This window comes from Coccidioides posadasii, chromosome 3 (genome assembly GCF_018416015.2).
Source record: "Coccidioides posadasii str. Silveira chromosome 3, complete sequence".
Lineage (NCBI taxonomy): Eukaryota > Fungi > Ascomycota > Eurotiomycetes > Onygenales > Onygenaceae > Coccidioides > Coccidioides posadasii.
In genome coordinates, this window is record NC_089409.1 from 4,320,444 (window position 1) to 4,332,590 (window position 12,147).

Sequence of the window (12,147 nt, forward strand, 5' to 3'; positions counted from 1 at the left end):
TTCCTTGCATCTAGATTTCACCATGATCTTGTACTGCACTTTTCTCGAATACGACCCGTTCTGCTGACATTTGCTGGTTTGGTTTGGTTGCAATTGCTATCCAGCAGAGCCCGAGCTCTCGAAAACCCAAACAATTCCAAAAAAAGAATAAAAAAACGATTGAAAGCCATTGTTCTTCACCTGCAAAAAAAAAAAAAAAAAAAATGGCTGATGAGGGCGCGTTAGCAAATCATTATCAGGTGCTCGAGGAGCTTGGGAGTGAGTTGTGTCTCGATTGGTTGTCCGGTGATACATCACACTTCCTAACTTTCTATTCTCCATAGGTGGAAGTTTCGGGGTCGTGTACAAGGCCATCGAGAAGGCGACCGGGGAGATTGTCGCGATCAAACATGTACGAAACAAAAATAGAACGGAACGCTTCGCGTCAGATGCTTACCTTTCCCTTCTCTCGACAATAGATCGATCTCGAGTCGAGCGACGATGATATCCAGGAAATTCAACAGGAGATCTCGGTGTTGGCTACGTGCGCGAGTCCCTACGTTACACAATACAAGACTAGTTTCCTGAGAGGACATAAGCTATGGATCGTGATGGAATACCTAGGTGGAGGCTCTTGCCTTGACTTGGTACTCTATCCTGTCGCTTCTTTTCAAGTTGCGCAACCATTTTACTGACCGCACATAGCTTAAACCAGGGCCATTCAACGAAGCACATATCGCAATCATCTGCCACCAACTTCTGCTAGGTTTAGACTATCTGCACCATGAAGGGAAAATTCATCGTGATATAAAAGCCGCCAATGTCCTCTTGTCGCAGACGGGAAAAGTTAAGCTTGCGGATTTCGGGGTCGCAGCGCAACTCACAAACATCAAATCCCAACGGAATACCCTTGTCGGGACTCCATTCTGGATGGCGCCGGAAGTCATTCAGCAAGCGGGATATGACTTTAAAGCCGATATTTGGTCGCTTGGTATTACTGCGATGGAGATGATTAATGGAGAGCCTCCGCACGCGAGCACACACCCGATGAAAGTGTTGTTTCTCATCCCGAAAGCGCCTGCTCCCAGGTTGGAAGGGAACAAGTATAGCGCTCATTTCAGAGATTTTATTGCCCAATGTCTAATCAAAGATCCGGATCGACGGCCTACCGCAAAAGAACTACTGAGGCATAGATTCATCCGAGGAGCGGTGAAAACGGAACCTTTGCAAGAATTAATCCAGAGGCGTCAGGAATGGGAGGCAACCAAGGGAGTTTCAGATAACGTGAAATACTACGCAGAATCATTGTATGGAGCTACTCCAGAAACTCGGGCAGTTGCAGGCGCTAACAGCCAGAACAGGAATACCATTACTCGTAGCGATGATGACGATGGTTGGGTATTCGATACTGTCAAGCCTGGTACTATAGCTTCCGCAAAGAATACCCAGAAGCGATTAAGGGCCGCAACACACTCCCTCGAAGACCTTGACGAGGTTGCTGAGACGATGGACCATCTTGACGTTACTGAGCCCACGTCCGAGCCAAAACCTGTGAGAAACTCGACTGTGAGACGGACTTCCGTTTTGGAGCGGACATCATCCATCAGACGATCAACTAGCAAACGAAAATCGAGCGGTGCAAAGCAACCCTTAGGAGTTGACCTCACATTTGGCAACAGCCCATCCACGGTAAGGCAATTCCGCCGCCTCTCCGATAGAGAGGACTGCGAGAATGAAATTTCGGGCACTATTCCCGGAATGGATGAAACCCATGCTCCGAAAACGCTGTTCTCCCCCGAGCCACAAAGCAAGGAAGCTGCGATTGGTAGAAGGATGTACAGCTGCGGTGTCGGACTGGCATGCCAGGAGGCATTGGCGAACACATGGGACCAAGACAAAAGAGAGGCCATTTCACGGCTCGCAGAAGCCTGGAGCGAGCTTGAAATGGTTGACCCAGAGGGTCTCTATCAGATTGTCAAGGCGTCCTATGAAAAACTTCAAGTGTAGGTGACCCGTTCCATCCTATGCCGTAATAATGCAAGCATGTAGCTAACTGGTATTGTGCACAGAGACCCCAAAACCGCCGGCGCTCTTTCCAAGCCTGCTCCAATTGAATCTCCGCAAAGACCAAAGCTAATGCTTGCTCAAAACAACCCGCACCTTAAGAGCCATAAGAGACGCCAGTCAGCACAGCTTGCAGCGGAACAGCCATGGTATCTTGGAAACCCGAAGCTTCCAGGCCGGTCAGTTCCTGGCATGGAGCATACCAAGCAGCTTGCTGACGTTCTCTATGGCCGTTGGAGTGAAGGTTTGCGGAACAGATGGGCGGCTCCCTAAACCGTGATTTTGTAAAAGATATCCAGGGGGAACATCGAATTGCACCCCGAAATATCTTTTTTTTTTTTTTTTTTTTTTTGGTTGAGGATCATATTTCATGTATAATATGGATGTCGTTCGAGTGACTTTGCCTGATATCACTTTCATTGCATTTTGGCGTTTTCGTACCTTCGCTCGTTCCCTTTCTACCCTTTTTTTTCTTCTCTCGGCTGTTGCTTGCTTGTCCAGCGGTTGATCCGTACTTCTACCATTCGTTCGGGATTTTGGAAATTTCAGGAGCCTTCCATTGGGCGGCGTTAAGCGGGCGTCGCGAGGCGACATTTCGACTTGGTATGTGAATGGGCCATCTTGTTCTCTCTCTCTCTCTCTCTCTCTCTCTGTTTTTTTTCTTTTTTTTTTTTTTTTTTTTTTTTTTTTTTCAATTTAAATCTACATATGCCCGGTTGTTTGGCGTTATTCTGTTTTCCGGATATCCCACACTATGTTTTGTGTCTTTGGAGCTCTGATCTATCTGCTCTCGCTTTCTTGTTCGGAGTTTCAACCAATAAGGGCCCACAGGCCATCTATGGTTTAGACGGATATTATGTAGCAGGTTTCAATGCCAGTTGTCCGATATCTTCGTCTCCGGCGCGGCTATCTACTCGCCGAAGCAGCTTAGGTGTCTCCTCTTGAGTCTCTCCTGAAGATGCGGCGGTAAAGGAAGCGAGCGGGTTGCGTGTGGATGGCAGCCGCGCTAGGCCTCAAGCGGCTAGCCGGACGCGGCAGCCAGCTCCATTCTGCTGAAACGAAGCCCCGTTCGAAGCTGACGGTCCCTCGCCGTCCTGACCGTTATAATCTCCCCTGAGCTCGCCGTTTTGCTTTTCTGGTCGTCGAAACGAGTCTGTTGGGCTTCAGCTTTCATTGTGCTTGAAGCAATGACGAGCCGCATACATCCCGAATGATACCAGTTTTTTTTTTACTTTTTCTTTTTCTTTTGTTTGGAACTCTTACATGATAGATGCGTGACGACTGCTAGTTGGTCCCATGGATGACCTCTGGAGCCCTGAACCTTCTCGGGGTAAGCCCCCGTTGCTCGACCCGGAGCTGGAGAATGAAGGGCAACGACGACAACGGGTATCTCGTCCTAATGCTGCCGCACGCCACTCGAAACGCTTGACACTCAATTTTCCTATCACCACACACCCCGTTTCGTCTGATCTGGCCTCGCCGTCCACACACATCATGTCGCCACTCGCCAGTTCCTCGACGTTTCCCTCCCCGGGTCGATCCTCAACCGCAACCCCAGCGTTGAGTGAACCCGTCGATGAAGGATACATGTTCCTAACCGCTCTTGCGGCCCAGGAGAGAAAGGTGCTGGAGCTAAGAGAAGAACTTCAAAAGGCTGAAGCCGAACTTGTGAGCCTAAAAAAACAGTGGGCTATGGGGGAGAAAGGAAGGAGGAGGACCGAGATCGTCAATCACGCAGAAGTGATGAAACCCCTCAAGACGCCGGCTGATGAACCGACTGCGAACGGTATCGATCCTGAACGAGCCGCGCCTTCTGACCTTACCAAAGTCGCATTGCAGACAAGAATGAGTCGCGAGCTGGATAGAAGGAATACCTTGAGGCAGTTAACCCAGCAATATCCTACCGGAAATGGCTCCATTTCATCCGGACGTCCGCGAACGGTTTTTCAAAGTTCTCGTCACGTCAGAACTCTCTCGTTGCTGTCCCCTAACGGGCTGGAACCTCTATCCCTCGGAACGAATACCAGTTCGTCGCGAAACCCTCAGCTTGTTAGAGGATCCAGTCACCCCAGATCTGCCACTCTTCCTTCCCTTGATCGCGACGACCCGAAAAATGCCGAAGGTGCTATCTCTACGGCCAGAATAAAAATGCAAGATGAGCGGAATTTATGGCGGCGTTCATTGCCAATGACTCAAGATGGGACCGCTGAGACGCTGATGCGCACTGGGAAGCAGATGGCGTCGGATTTCAAAGATGGATTATGGACATTCTTGGAGGATATCCGTCAAGCTACGGTTGGCGAAGAAGGAATCAATGCGACAGAGTCAAGGTCCATGTATGCAGTCCATCGTTCATCGTCTCGTCCGTCTCGACGGACCGGTATGGACGCTACTGCAAGTCGAGAACAGTCCGTGGGATCGTCGACCGCCGCCAGGCCTGCTACATCGAAGAAGATACCGGAGGCTAGGGCATCCGTTTCGAAGCAGGAAGACGTCTCCTTCTGGAGTGAATTCGGCATTGACCCTCCCGAAAAGCCCAAAGCAAGTTACAGTTCTTCCAAGAATAAGGGTGGAAAGCAGAATGCTAAAGAGTCCAATCTTTTGGATGTGGATGATAACTGGGATGTATGGGATACCCCTCAACCCAAAACCCATACTCCATCGTCAAGCAGTTCCACATTCCCTTCTTCCAGGCGAGACCCATCGCCTTCGACGGGGGCAAGCAGTCCTCGGACAAGTGCAAGGTCAGCACCTTTTCAACGCCGCCAAACCGTTTTATTATTTGGATATAACTAACGGTCTCGCAGTTTCGCAGACCTTAAAACCATCGAAATTGAAAATGGCACCGACAGTGCTCCATCTGACAGTATTCCATGGCCGGCGTTAACGAAGCTCCGGCCTTCGAATTTAACACGGACAGCATCGAGTTTGATGGCCGAGTGGGAGCGGAGCCTATCGCCCTCTCCGTGTCCTTCTCCCTCCAATGAGGCTGAATACAAAGACCTTAAAAACGACTGAAAGTCAGAAAGCCACCCGCCAATGGTTACATGACGCGCTATGTTTTTTTAAGATACCCATCTGACAGCCTCAATGCACCTACAATAATGAGATCGCAAATACGACACACATGTTTGGCTGCGCCTTTTACTTGCCACTTAGCAGATATATCTTCCCTTCTTGCAATTGTCACAGGACCCCTGGATGACATAATGATGCCGACATGTATATTGCATAATATTGTTGATTTTTTTTTTCCTAATCTTTTTTCTGGTATATTCTTGGGCTATTCTAGTCAATGACTTCAGGGGTGAATGTCCAGTAGCCATTATATATTTTGACCATAATGTTGACTTCTTGGGTAGATGGACATTGGGTGTGTGATGGAAAAATTTTAATAAAGTAATCCATCCTTTTAAGTTACTCTGCTCTGCTAGTCTTCAAAGTGGGATATCTATTTGGTGTTCAACTGGTTAATGATTGGGCTCTTAGCTGGTCTTTTATGCGATCCACGTCCTCCAACTTTTGAAGGAGAGAGGTCTCATTTTCGTGGAAGCCCAATAATTCGATGGTAGGGGTATTAAGTCAACGCGCATTGTCCTGGAAGGGCGAGACGGAAAGCAACAAACAACCTCTTCCCCTTGGCTCCAACCAGTGGTTGTCAAAGCTATATCTGTTCATTGTGCTTATGAACATGCCCTGCTGGGTATGCAACTAGACTAATTACAGATAATCATATCTTTGAACCCCCTCTTCTTCTCGTCTCACGTTCTTTATCCCTTAGATATCGCCTCAATATCTTCCCACTCGCACTTTTTGGAATAGCATCAATAAACTCGATCCCACCATGTAGCCATTTATAATGCGCCTTATGGTCCTGGACATGTTTTTGGATGTCGTGGATCAGTGTTTGATGGTCAACTGTTATCTCGCTGGCCTTCACGACAAAGGCCTTGGGCACTTCACCCGCTGAATCGTCGTGGACACCGATGACTGCGGTATCAGCGACCGCCGGGTGCGTGAGGAGGTGAGCCTCCAGTTCTGCTGGCGCTACTTGGAACCCCTATAAAAGAGAAAGAATAAAACTCCAGTTAGCTCCCCCACTAGGATAATGCAAAGACTATTCGGGCCAAGGGATGGCCTCCTGGTTAGATGTTTCCCTACCTTAACTTTGATCAACTCTTTTATCCGGTCGACGATGAAGACATGATCCTCTCCATTGAAACTCTTCCGGAAAACCGCCTCGTCGCCTGTTCGTAGCCATCCGTCTTGGAATGTCTCCCTGTTCGCCGCCTCGTTATTGAGATAGCCCAGGACAATGGTCGGCCCACGGAGTAAAAGTTCTCCTGGCGTATCGTACTCCTCAACCTCGGTTCCGTCAGGGGTTACCAATCGTGCCTGCAGCAGTGGTAGGAGGCATCCGGACGAACCAAAGAAGATATCGTGCGGACTTGTATGCGTTGCGACTGCAGTGGTTTCGGTAAGTCCTTCTGGGGGGTTAGAAACTGAGATGGATTTTCATTATCAGAGCAATTGCGTAGTAGAGCTCACCGTACGCCTGGAGAATCGACCATGTTGGATATACCCTATGGAGATCCTCCGCAGTCTCGTTCCCTAGAGGGGCCGCACCCGTGATTATATGGCGCACGCTATTCAGTTCATACTTCTTCATGAGGCTTTCATTCTTAACCATGGAGATAATGACAGGTGGTACCTGCATGAGGAGATAAGCCTTGTGAGCCCGATATTTTGAATGAATCGGCTTTACTTACAACGTAAAGCACATTGATTTTGCATCTTTCAATTGCCCCCAGGAGGGTAGCAAGCTCGAACTTTGGAACAACGACGACGCACTCGCCTCGATAGACTGCCGAGTGAAAGACAGATAACCCGAAAATATGGCTGTAGGGTAGAAGTCCGAGAACCGTATCCTTCTGATTCTCAGTGCGAGTATAGCCCTCAAAGAGCTTGAAAAGCGAGATTTGAGAGATCACGTTCATATGCGAAATCATAACTCCTTTCTAGGCGGCATAGGATTAGCTTAAGGGCTCCAAGCAATAATGCCAGGCCTGGGTTTTACTCACCGGAAGGCCCGAGGTTCCACTGGAGAAGCATAAATAAGCGCATTGTCGGGCAGCCTGCCCCTTTTTCCATCTCAAATCCTCCAATTCGTCAAGATTGGAGCCTTTTTCGATGAGTTGGTTGACGGTCTTAAATTTCAAAGGCTTTGAACCACTTCCAGTAAAGCTCTGAGGCATATCTAGCAAATAAACCCGGTTCCTGGGAATGCCGCATTTTGCAGCTGCTTTCAAGGCTGTGTCCAATAGTGGTAAGCAGGTAAATAGCGCGTGGACGTTGGACGCTTGGAGCTGATATGCAAGCTCATTTACTGAATATGCTGCGCTGGCCAAAGAAGCTATTCCTGATAGTCTATGGACAGCCCATGTCAGCGGGAAGAAATCAATCTATGTGCGAAGATTTATCAGTATGTTTAGTGTGGCCCAGCTGCCAACTACTTATAAATTTTCAACAGTAGATATCCATACTGTATTCAGCGAAAAGACGCAAATCGTCTTATCCCATTCCGTCCCCAGGTTCGGCCGCCACCCAAACTCGTTCGCAAGAGCTCGTGCTAGGTAGTCAACGCGCTGGGAGACCTCAACCGCAGAATATCCGTCCCCCGTAGCTCCCCAGATAAACGGCTTTTTGGAAGCTGTCAGGCCCGCTCGACAATACTTTTCGTTTAGAATAAATTCAGAAATAGGAATTGAATCCGGTATCGAGTCTATCGACGCATTGTGCACCCAGGATGGACCTCTAAACCCCATAGTGGAGGCGTCTTTCGGTTCCCGACGGTGATGCGGGGAGGTGAGGGGGTTCGATGCGATCGCGACAACTGGTCTGAGGGGGATCAAACGGTGACCGTCGAAGCTGGCTTGTTCTATATCATAAAATCATCACTGGATTGTGGTAACTATGTGCACAATAGCGATTTTGAACGCGACAACTTGAGCAAAGTAATAGGGGATTGTGTTCGGCTAACGAGGTTAATAATGTTAAGCTTAAACCCGAAATCCGGGGTAAGTTGCCAGGAATGCCGGAGACTGGCGGCGGCTTAGATTTTCCCGAGAGGCCGCAGAACAATTTGACCAGCAGGATAAAGATGTCTTCTCAGTATTGGATTACCGGGAGTAAATGTGGAATATATGTGTTACGCTACATAGTGAAAGCGAAAGCACAAAGCTATAACGCAATCAAGTCCATTATGACGGAATTGGAGCTAGTGGGGCTTTCGAACTTCGAGCGGATGTCACAAACCTTCCTTTCGATCCCAAGTGTGGAAAACGAATGCCGGAAGTCTTTGACCATTTACATGTATGGACCAGGGATGAAGTTGTGTGAGATCTGTCTGCTGCTGATACCTCAACAGCCCCTTGACTGGTTTGCTGGCTTTGGTCATAGTATCCAAAGTGCCCTCGGCATCTGTACCAACCTCGGAGACTGAATGCCCATTTAGTTTCCTTGGGAGAGAACACTATGTTTCTGAGGCTGGAAATGGTCAAATGGCTAAATGGCCACTACGTGAGGAAGGCTCAAGCATATGCAGAAGCCATGCCTTTTCGTAGGACAGCAGTGTAATCAAACTTCAGATTTAATAGGCACCAGCTTTCGACACGAGCTTTTGCGGGTTTAAGTCAAAAGAGCCCGGTCGACGGAGCCAAAAATGCCTCGAAGAGAGGATGCTGACCTAGCGCCTCAAAAAAGGGGCAGAGCATTGAATAATCTTGCCGCAACAGACCTTTGGATTATACCTGGAAAGATGTTATTGCAGAGATACTCGACCAAACCGGGGTTCAAGATTCTTTCTCCGCAGCAAGCAGGCCCCGGTCCCTGTTCGTATTGCTTCGTCGGAGAGAAGTTCGTACGTTTTGCGTAGCCCTATTGAGAGGGGCAATCAAGCATGAAAGTCATACCTAGAGGCTCTCACCCATCACGAATAGGGCGAGAAAACTTGGAACATGCTGCCTAACCTCAACAGCATCGTCTTGTCGGCAGAGTATGCAAATTCTTCAATGGATTGCATAAACTCTTGGGAAGTAAGATGAGCACGCATTTATCGGTAGGACACGTAGTTATAGTCCAATATTCTGATAGCTGGAAGCCCATGAGCCTGATCGTCGTGAGGCTTCGATGGAGGAGAGAACTTTCCAACGTGAGGTCTTGGCGTTGATTTTGGTGGGGGGAAAGAAAAGCGAGTAACTCGACAAGCGCGCGCTTAGCCCCGTCGCAGGCAGATGGCGGCCGCGTCTACCTCACCAGCCCGACCAGCAGCTGGTTTCAGCCAGTTCACAACGCCCCAAAACCCGCTTCCCATCCCCGTATCCCAATTCCATCCTATATTCCCCCTTCTCTGCCCATATTTTTGACCCTTATCCCCTTTGCTGCTTCTTTCTGAATCCGCTCCCGGCACACCGATAGACCAGAATGGCATCCGGCTACGACAGAGCTCTCTCAGGTAAGTCCAAGCAGTCAAGCTCCATGTAGCTTTGTTTAATCCACTAACTTTTACTTCGCATTTAGTTTTTAGGTATGTTTTGGGCCCTCACCAGCTATGTAATCGCTAGGCGCGTACCCTAACACCATGCCAGCCCTGATGGGCACGTCTTCCAGGTCGAATACGCCTTGGAAGCCGTCAAAAGAGGTTCGTCGGAGACGCTGTAAATAGCATCCCGTCCACAAAACTTACACACACCAGGTACCTGTGCGGTTGGAGTGAAAGGAAAAGATATCGTCGTTTTAGGCTGCGAAAAGCGATCGGCAATGAAGCTTCAAGACACAAGGATCACCCCCTCCAAAATTGGCCTCATCGATGAACACGTTTGCCTTGCCTTTGCCGGTCTCAATGCAGATGCTAGAATATTGGTCGATAAGGCGAGAGTGGAGGCACAATCTCACCGACTGACGGTCGAAGATCCCGTAACGATCGAATACATTACAAAGTACGTCGCTGGTGTACAGCAGCGTTATACTCAAAGTGGTGGTGTCCGGCCATTCGGTATCAGTACCTTAGTAGTCGGATTTGACAGCGGAGACTCCACTCCTCGCCTCTACCAGACCGAGCCTTCGGGCATATATTCCGCATGGTGGGTTCGAGGATTCAACATTTAACCCAAGAGCTACCTACTGAAGAATCTATAGGAAAGCAAATGCAATTGGCCGGTCTAGTAAAACTGTCCGAGAGTTCTTGGAACGAAACCATAAGGATGGCATGGACAGGGAAGAAACCATCCAACTCGCAATCAAATCGCTGCTCGAAGTCGTCCAAACTGGCGCCAAGAACATCGAAATCGCAATCATGGCCCCGGGAAAGCCAATGGAAATGCTCCCCAGCGAACAGATCGAGACGTATGTAAAGAGCATAGAGGCCGAGAAACAAGAGGAAGCGGCGAAGAAAAAGACGGGTAGGACCCCAGGGACCGGCACTGCCGCGATACTGACTCGGGCCGGCGGAGAAGGTTCTGAGAGCTGAAGGGTTGGGATACTTGACCATGCAGCCCTTTTTCAGACTCTTGTTCTCATTTTCATCAGAAGCAATCGTTCTATCATACTCAAACAGACGTATTGTGATCGCGGTTTAATCTAGAGTGTATACCTTGGGGGAAAACCCGAAGCTCATATATTGTCAAAAACTTTTCTCATCACGTCGTTATTCCCTGCAACTGTAGGCTATCTATCCCAATTTATTCGGAGCCTCCTTTACATCGAAGATAGATCTTTGCGATTCCTGGCGTACTCTCTCGTCCTTCAGCATTCTGGAGTCGACGCGAACGTCCTCTCCTTCGATCTTGAGGGCGGGTTTGGGTGTGACAGCTTCGATTACAAAATGGTTATCGCAATGGGGGCAATACTCATCACTGCATGTAGAAAGTCCTCTTAGTCAACTTCTCCCGGTAAATATTTTGCGTGTCAATGAAGGACGTGCCTCTCCTCAAATTCTGAAGCGTCCTTTCGGAAGCATTTCTTGCATTTCTTGCATGCAAATGTCTGCAACAACAAGCAACGTCGTTAGACATACATACGATTTCTCCCCACAGGACGACGTAGGATCAAGATCCGCTAACCATCTCAAAGGACTGCAGGAGCTCATGGCTTTCCTGTTCGCGGTGGCATTCAACACAGTCAAACCATTTTCGACCTTCAGGGCTGTTAGAAATCCCGTTTCAGCACGCTGTAGCCCAGGGACTCGGGGAAACTTGCAGCATGGTGACCGGATCGACACCTGCGCGTTGAGAATGTGGTGGCTGGTCCAGGCGTCAGCAGAAGAATGTCTTCCCAGCCTCATCCGAGACTGTCAAAGAGCGGTTGTCCCGTACCACATAATATCGCACGGGTGTGTGTGGGAAGCTTTTGATGGTCGAAGTTATGGGCAGATTTTGCGGGCTGTACTCCCGTATCCGAAGTAAAAGCGAAGAATATCCTTCCCGCTTCCTATATCTCTCTCGTAACTTGAGATTCAATAACTAGTTACCCCTGGCGCGGTGCTTGCTTTGTCATTCGAATAGCTGCTGACAAGGCGAACGTTCGAGAAGGCCGAGGGTGAGCGCAAGGGCGGGCTTGGGTCTGGCGGCGAACTGACTAAACTAAACTACGCTGGGGTGGGTGAAGTGAAGAGGAATCCCTGAAACAACCTTCAGACTGACCCCCAACTAAAATAACTAAATGGAGCCTGACGACGTAAGTCACCTCCATGTCAATTTCACGTCCAATCAGACGACCCGCCAAACACCCGTCGCCGTGAATTTATCGAGCAGCACCAGCATCGAACCCGCTCACGAGACATCGCCGCTCTCTTTATTTACCTGAAACCGGTCGCGCAGAGCCCATGTTCGGTTTCTTGTCGACACCCTGCAGCCCGGGTCCCTGTCCGCAGTAGTCAACCGCTGGCCAACTTTCTACTTCTTTCGTACTACCCAGCCGAACTCTCGAGGCTTGCATGCGCGACCCGATATCAACTCCGGACACCTGTTACCAGCCTGGGGATGGTTGACGGGGACTTCGCAAGACTGCTCGCTACCCTTGCCGGTACATCTCAGACAGAACAGCTCA

General features: G+C 49.2%; 5 protein-coding genes across 5 annotated transcripts; 3 read left to right on the forward strand and 2 right to left on the reverse strand.

Annotated features, from left to right (window-relative positions):
- Window positions 1–72: 72 nt before the first annotated feature.
- Window positions 73–2,947, forward strand: D8B26_006328 (uncharacterized protein). Its single transcript, XM_003069686.2, has 5 exons — window positions 73–258; window positions 324–391; window positions 459–626; window positions 685–1,982; window positions 2,049–2,947. The coding sequence occupies exons 1-5, from the start codon at window positions 204–206 to the stop codon at window positions 2,314–2,316; spliced, it is 1,857 nt and encodes a 618-aa protein (XP_003069732.2). The 5' UTR covers window positions 73–203; the 3' UTR covers window positions 2,317–2,947.
- Window positions 2,948–3,387: 440 nt separating this feature from the next.
- On the forward strand, window positions 3,388–5,426 carry D8B26_006329 (uncharacterized protein). Its single transcript, XM_066125153.1, has 2 exons — window positions 3,388–4,787; window positions 4,851–5,426. The coding sequence occupies exons 1-2, from the start codon at window positions 3,538–3,540 to the stop codon at window positions 5,059–5,061; spliced, it is 1,461 nt and encodes a 486-aa protein (XP_065981234.1). The 5' UTR covers window positions 3,388–3,537; the 3' UTR covers window positions 5,062–5,426.
- Window positions 5,427–5,722: 296 nt separating this feature from the next.
- D8B26_006330 (uncharacterized protein) lies at window positions 5,723–7,868 on the reverse strand (the record flags this gene model as incomplete). The annotated part of the gene is made up of 6 exons (XM_066125154.1): window positions 5,723–6,103; window positions 6,205–6,530; window positions 6,592–6,754; window positions 6,813–7,061; window positions 7,125–7,505; window positions 7,587–7,868. 6 exons carry the CDS (start codon window positions 7,866–7,868, stop codon window positions 5,774–5,776), a joined length of 1,731 nt encoding a protein of 576 aa, XP_065981235.1. The 3' UTR covers window positions 5,723–5,773.
- Window positions 7,869–9,525: 1,657 nt separating this feature from the next.
- On the forward strand, window positions 9,526–10,903 carry PRE6 (Proteasome subunit alpha type-4; the record flags this gene model as incomplete). The annotated part of the gene is made up of 5 exons (XM_003069683.2): window positions 9,526–9,556; window positions 9,622–9,628; window positions 9,690–9,742; window positions 9,797–10,184; window positions 10,240–10,903. The coding sequence occupies 5 exons, from the start codon at window positions 9,526–9,528 to the stop codon at window positions 10,568–10,570; spliced, it is 810 nt and encodes a 269-aa protein (XP_003069729.1). The 3' UTR covers window positions 10,571–10,903.
- On the reverse strand, window positions 10,772–11,702 carry D8B26_006332 (uncharacterized protein; the record flags this gene model as incomplete). The annotated part of the gene is made up of 5 exons (XM_003069682.2): window positions 11,415–11,702; window positions 11,299–11,342; window positions 11,163–11,236; window positions 11,024–11,085; window positions 10,772–10,955 (listed from the first exon to the last, which is right to left on the reverse strand). Exons 1-5 carry the CDS (start codon window positions 11,417–11,419, stop codon window positions 10,772–10,774), a joined length of 369 nt encoding a protein of 122 aa, XP_003069728.2. The 5' UTR covers window positions 11,420–11,702.
- Between the last annotated feature and the right edge of the window lie 445 nt (window positions 11,703–12,147).

Bases quoted from the DNA above. Each gene is read 5' to 3' on its own strand.
- D8B26_006329 (XM_066125153.1), top strand. From the start codon at position 3,538: ATGTCGCCACTCGCCAGTTCCTCGACGTTTCCCTCCCCGGGTCGATCC. The intron at 4,788-4,850 runs GTCAGCACCTTT...ACGGTCTCGCAG, and splicing joins AGTCCTCGGACAAGTGCAAG to TTTCGCAGACCTTAAAACCA.
- D8B26_006328 (XM_003069686.2), top strand. From the start codon at position 204: ATGGCTGATGAGGGCGCGTTAGCAAATCATTATCAGGTGCTCGAGGAG. The intron at 392-458 runs GTACGAAACAAA...TCTCGACAATAG, and splicing joins AGATTGTCGCGATCAAACAT to ATCGATCTCGAGTCGAGCGA. The intron at 627-684 runs GTACTCTATCCT...GACCGCACATAG, and splicing joins GAGGCTCTTGCCTTGACTTG to CTTAAACCAGGGCCATTCAA.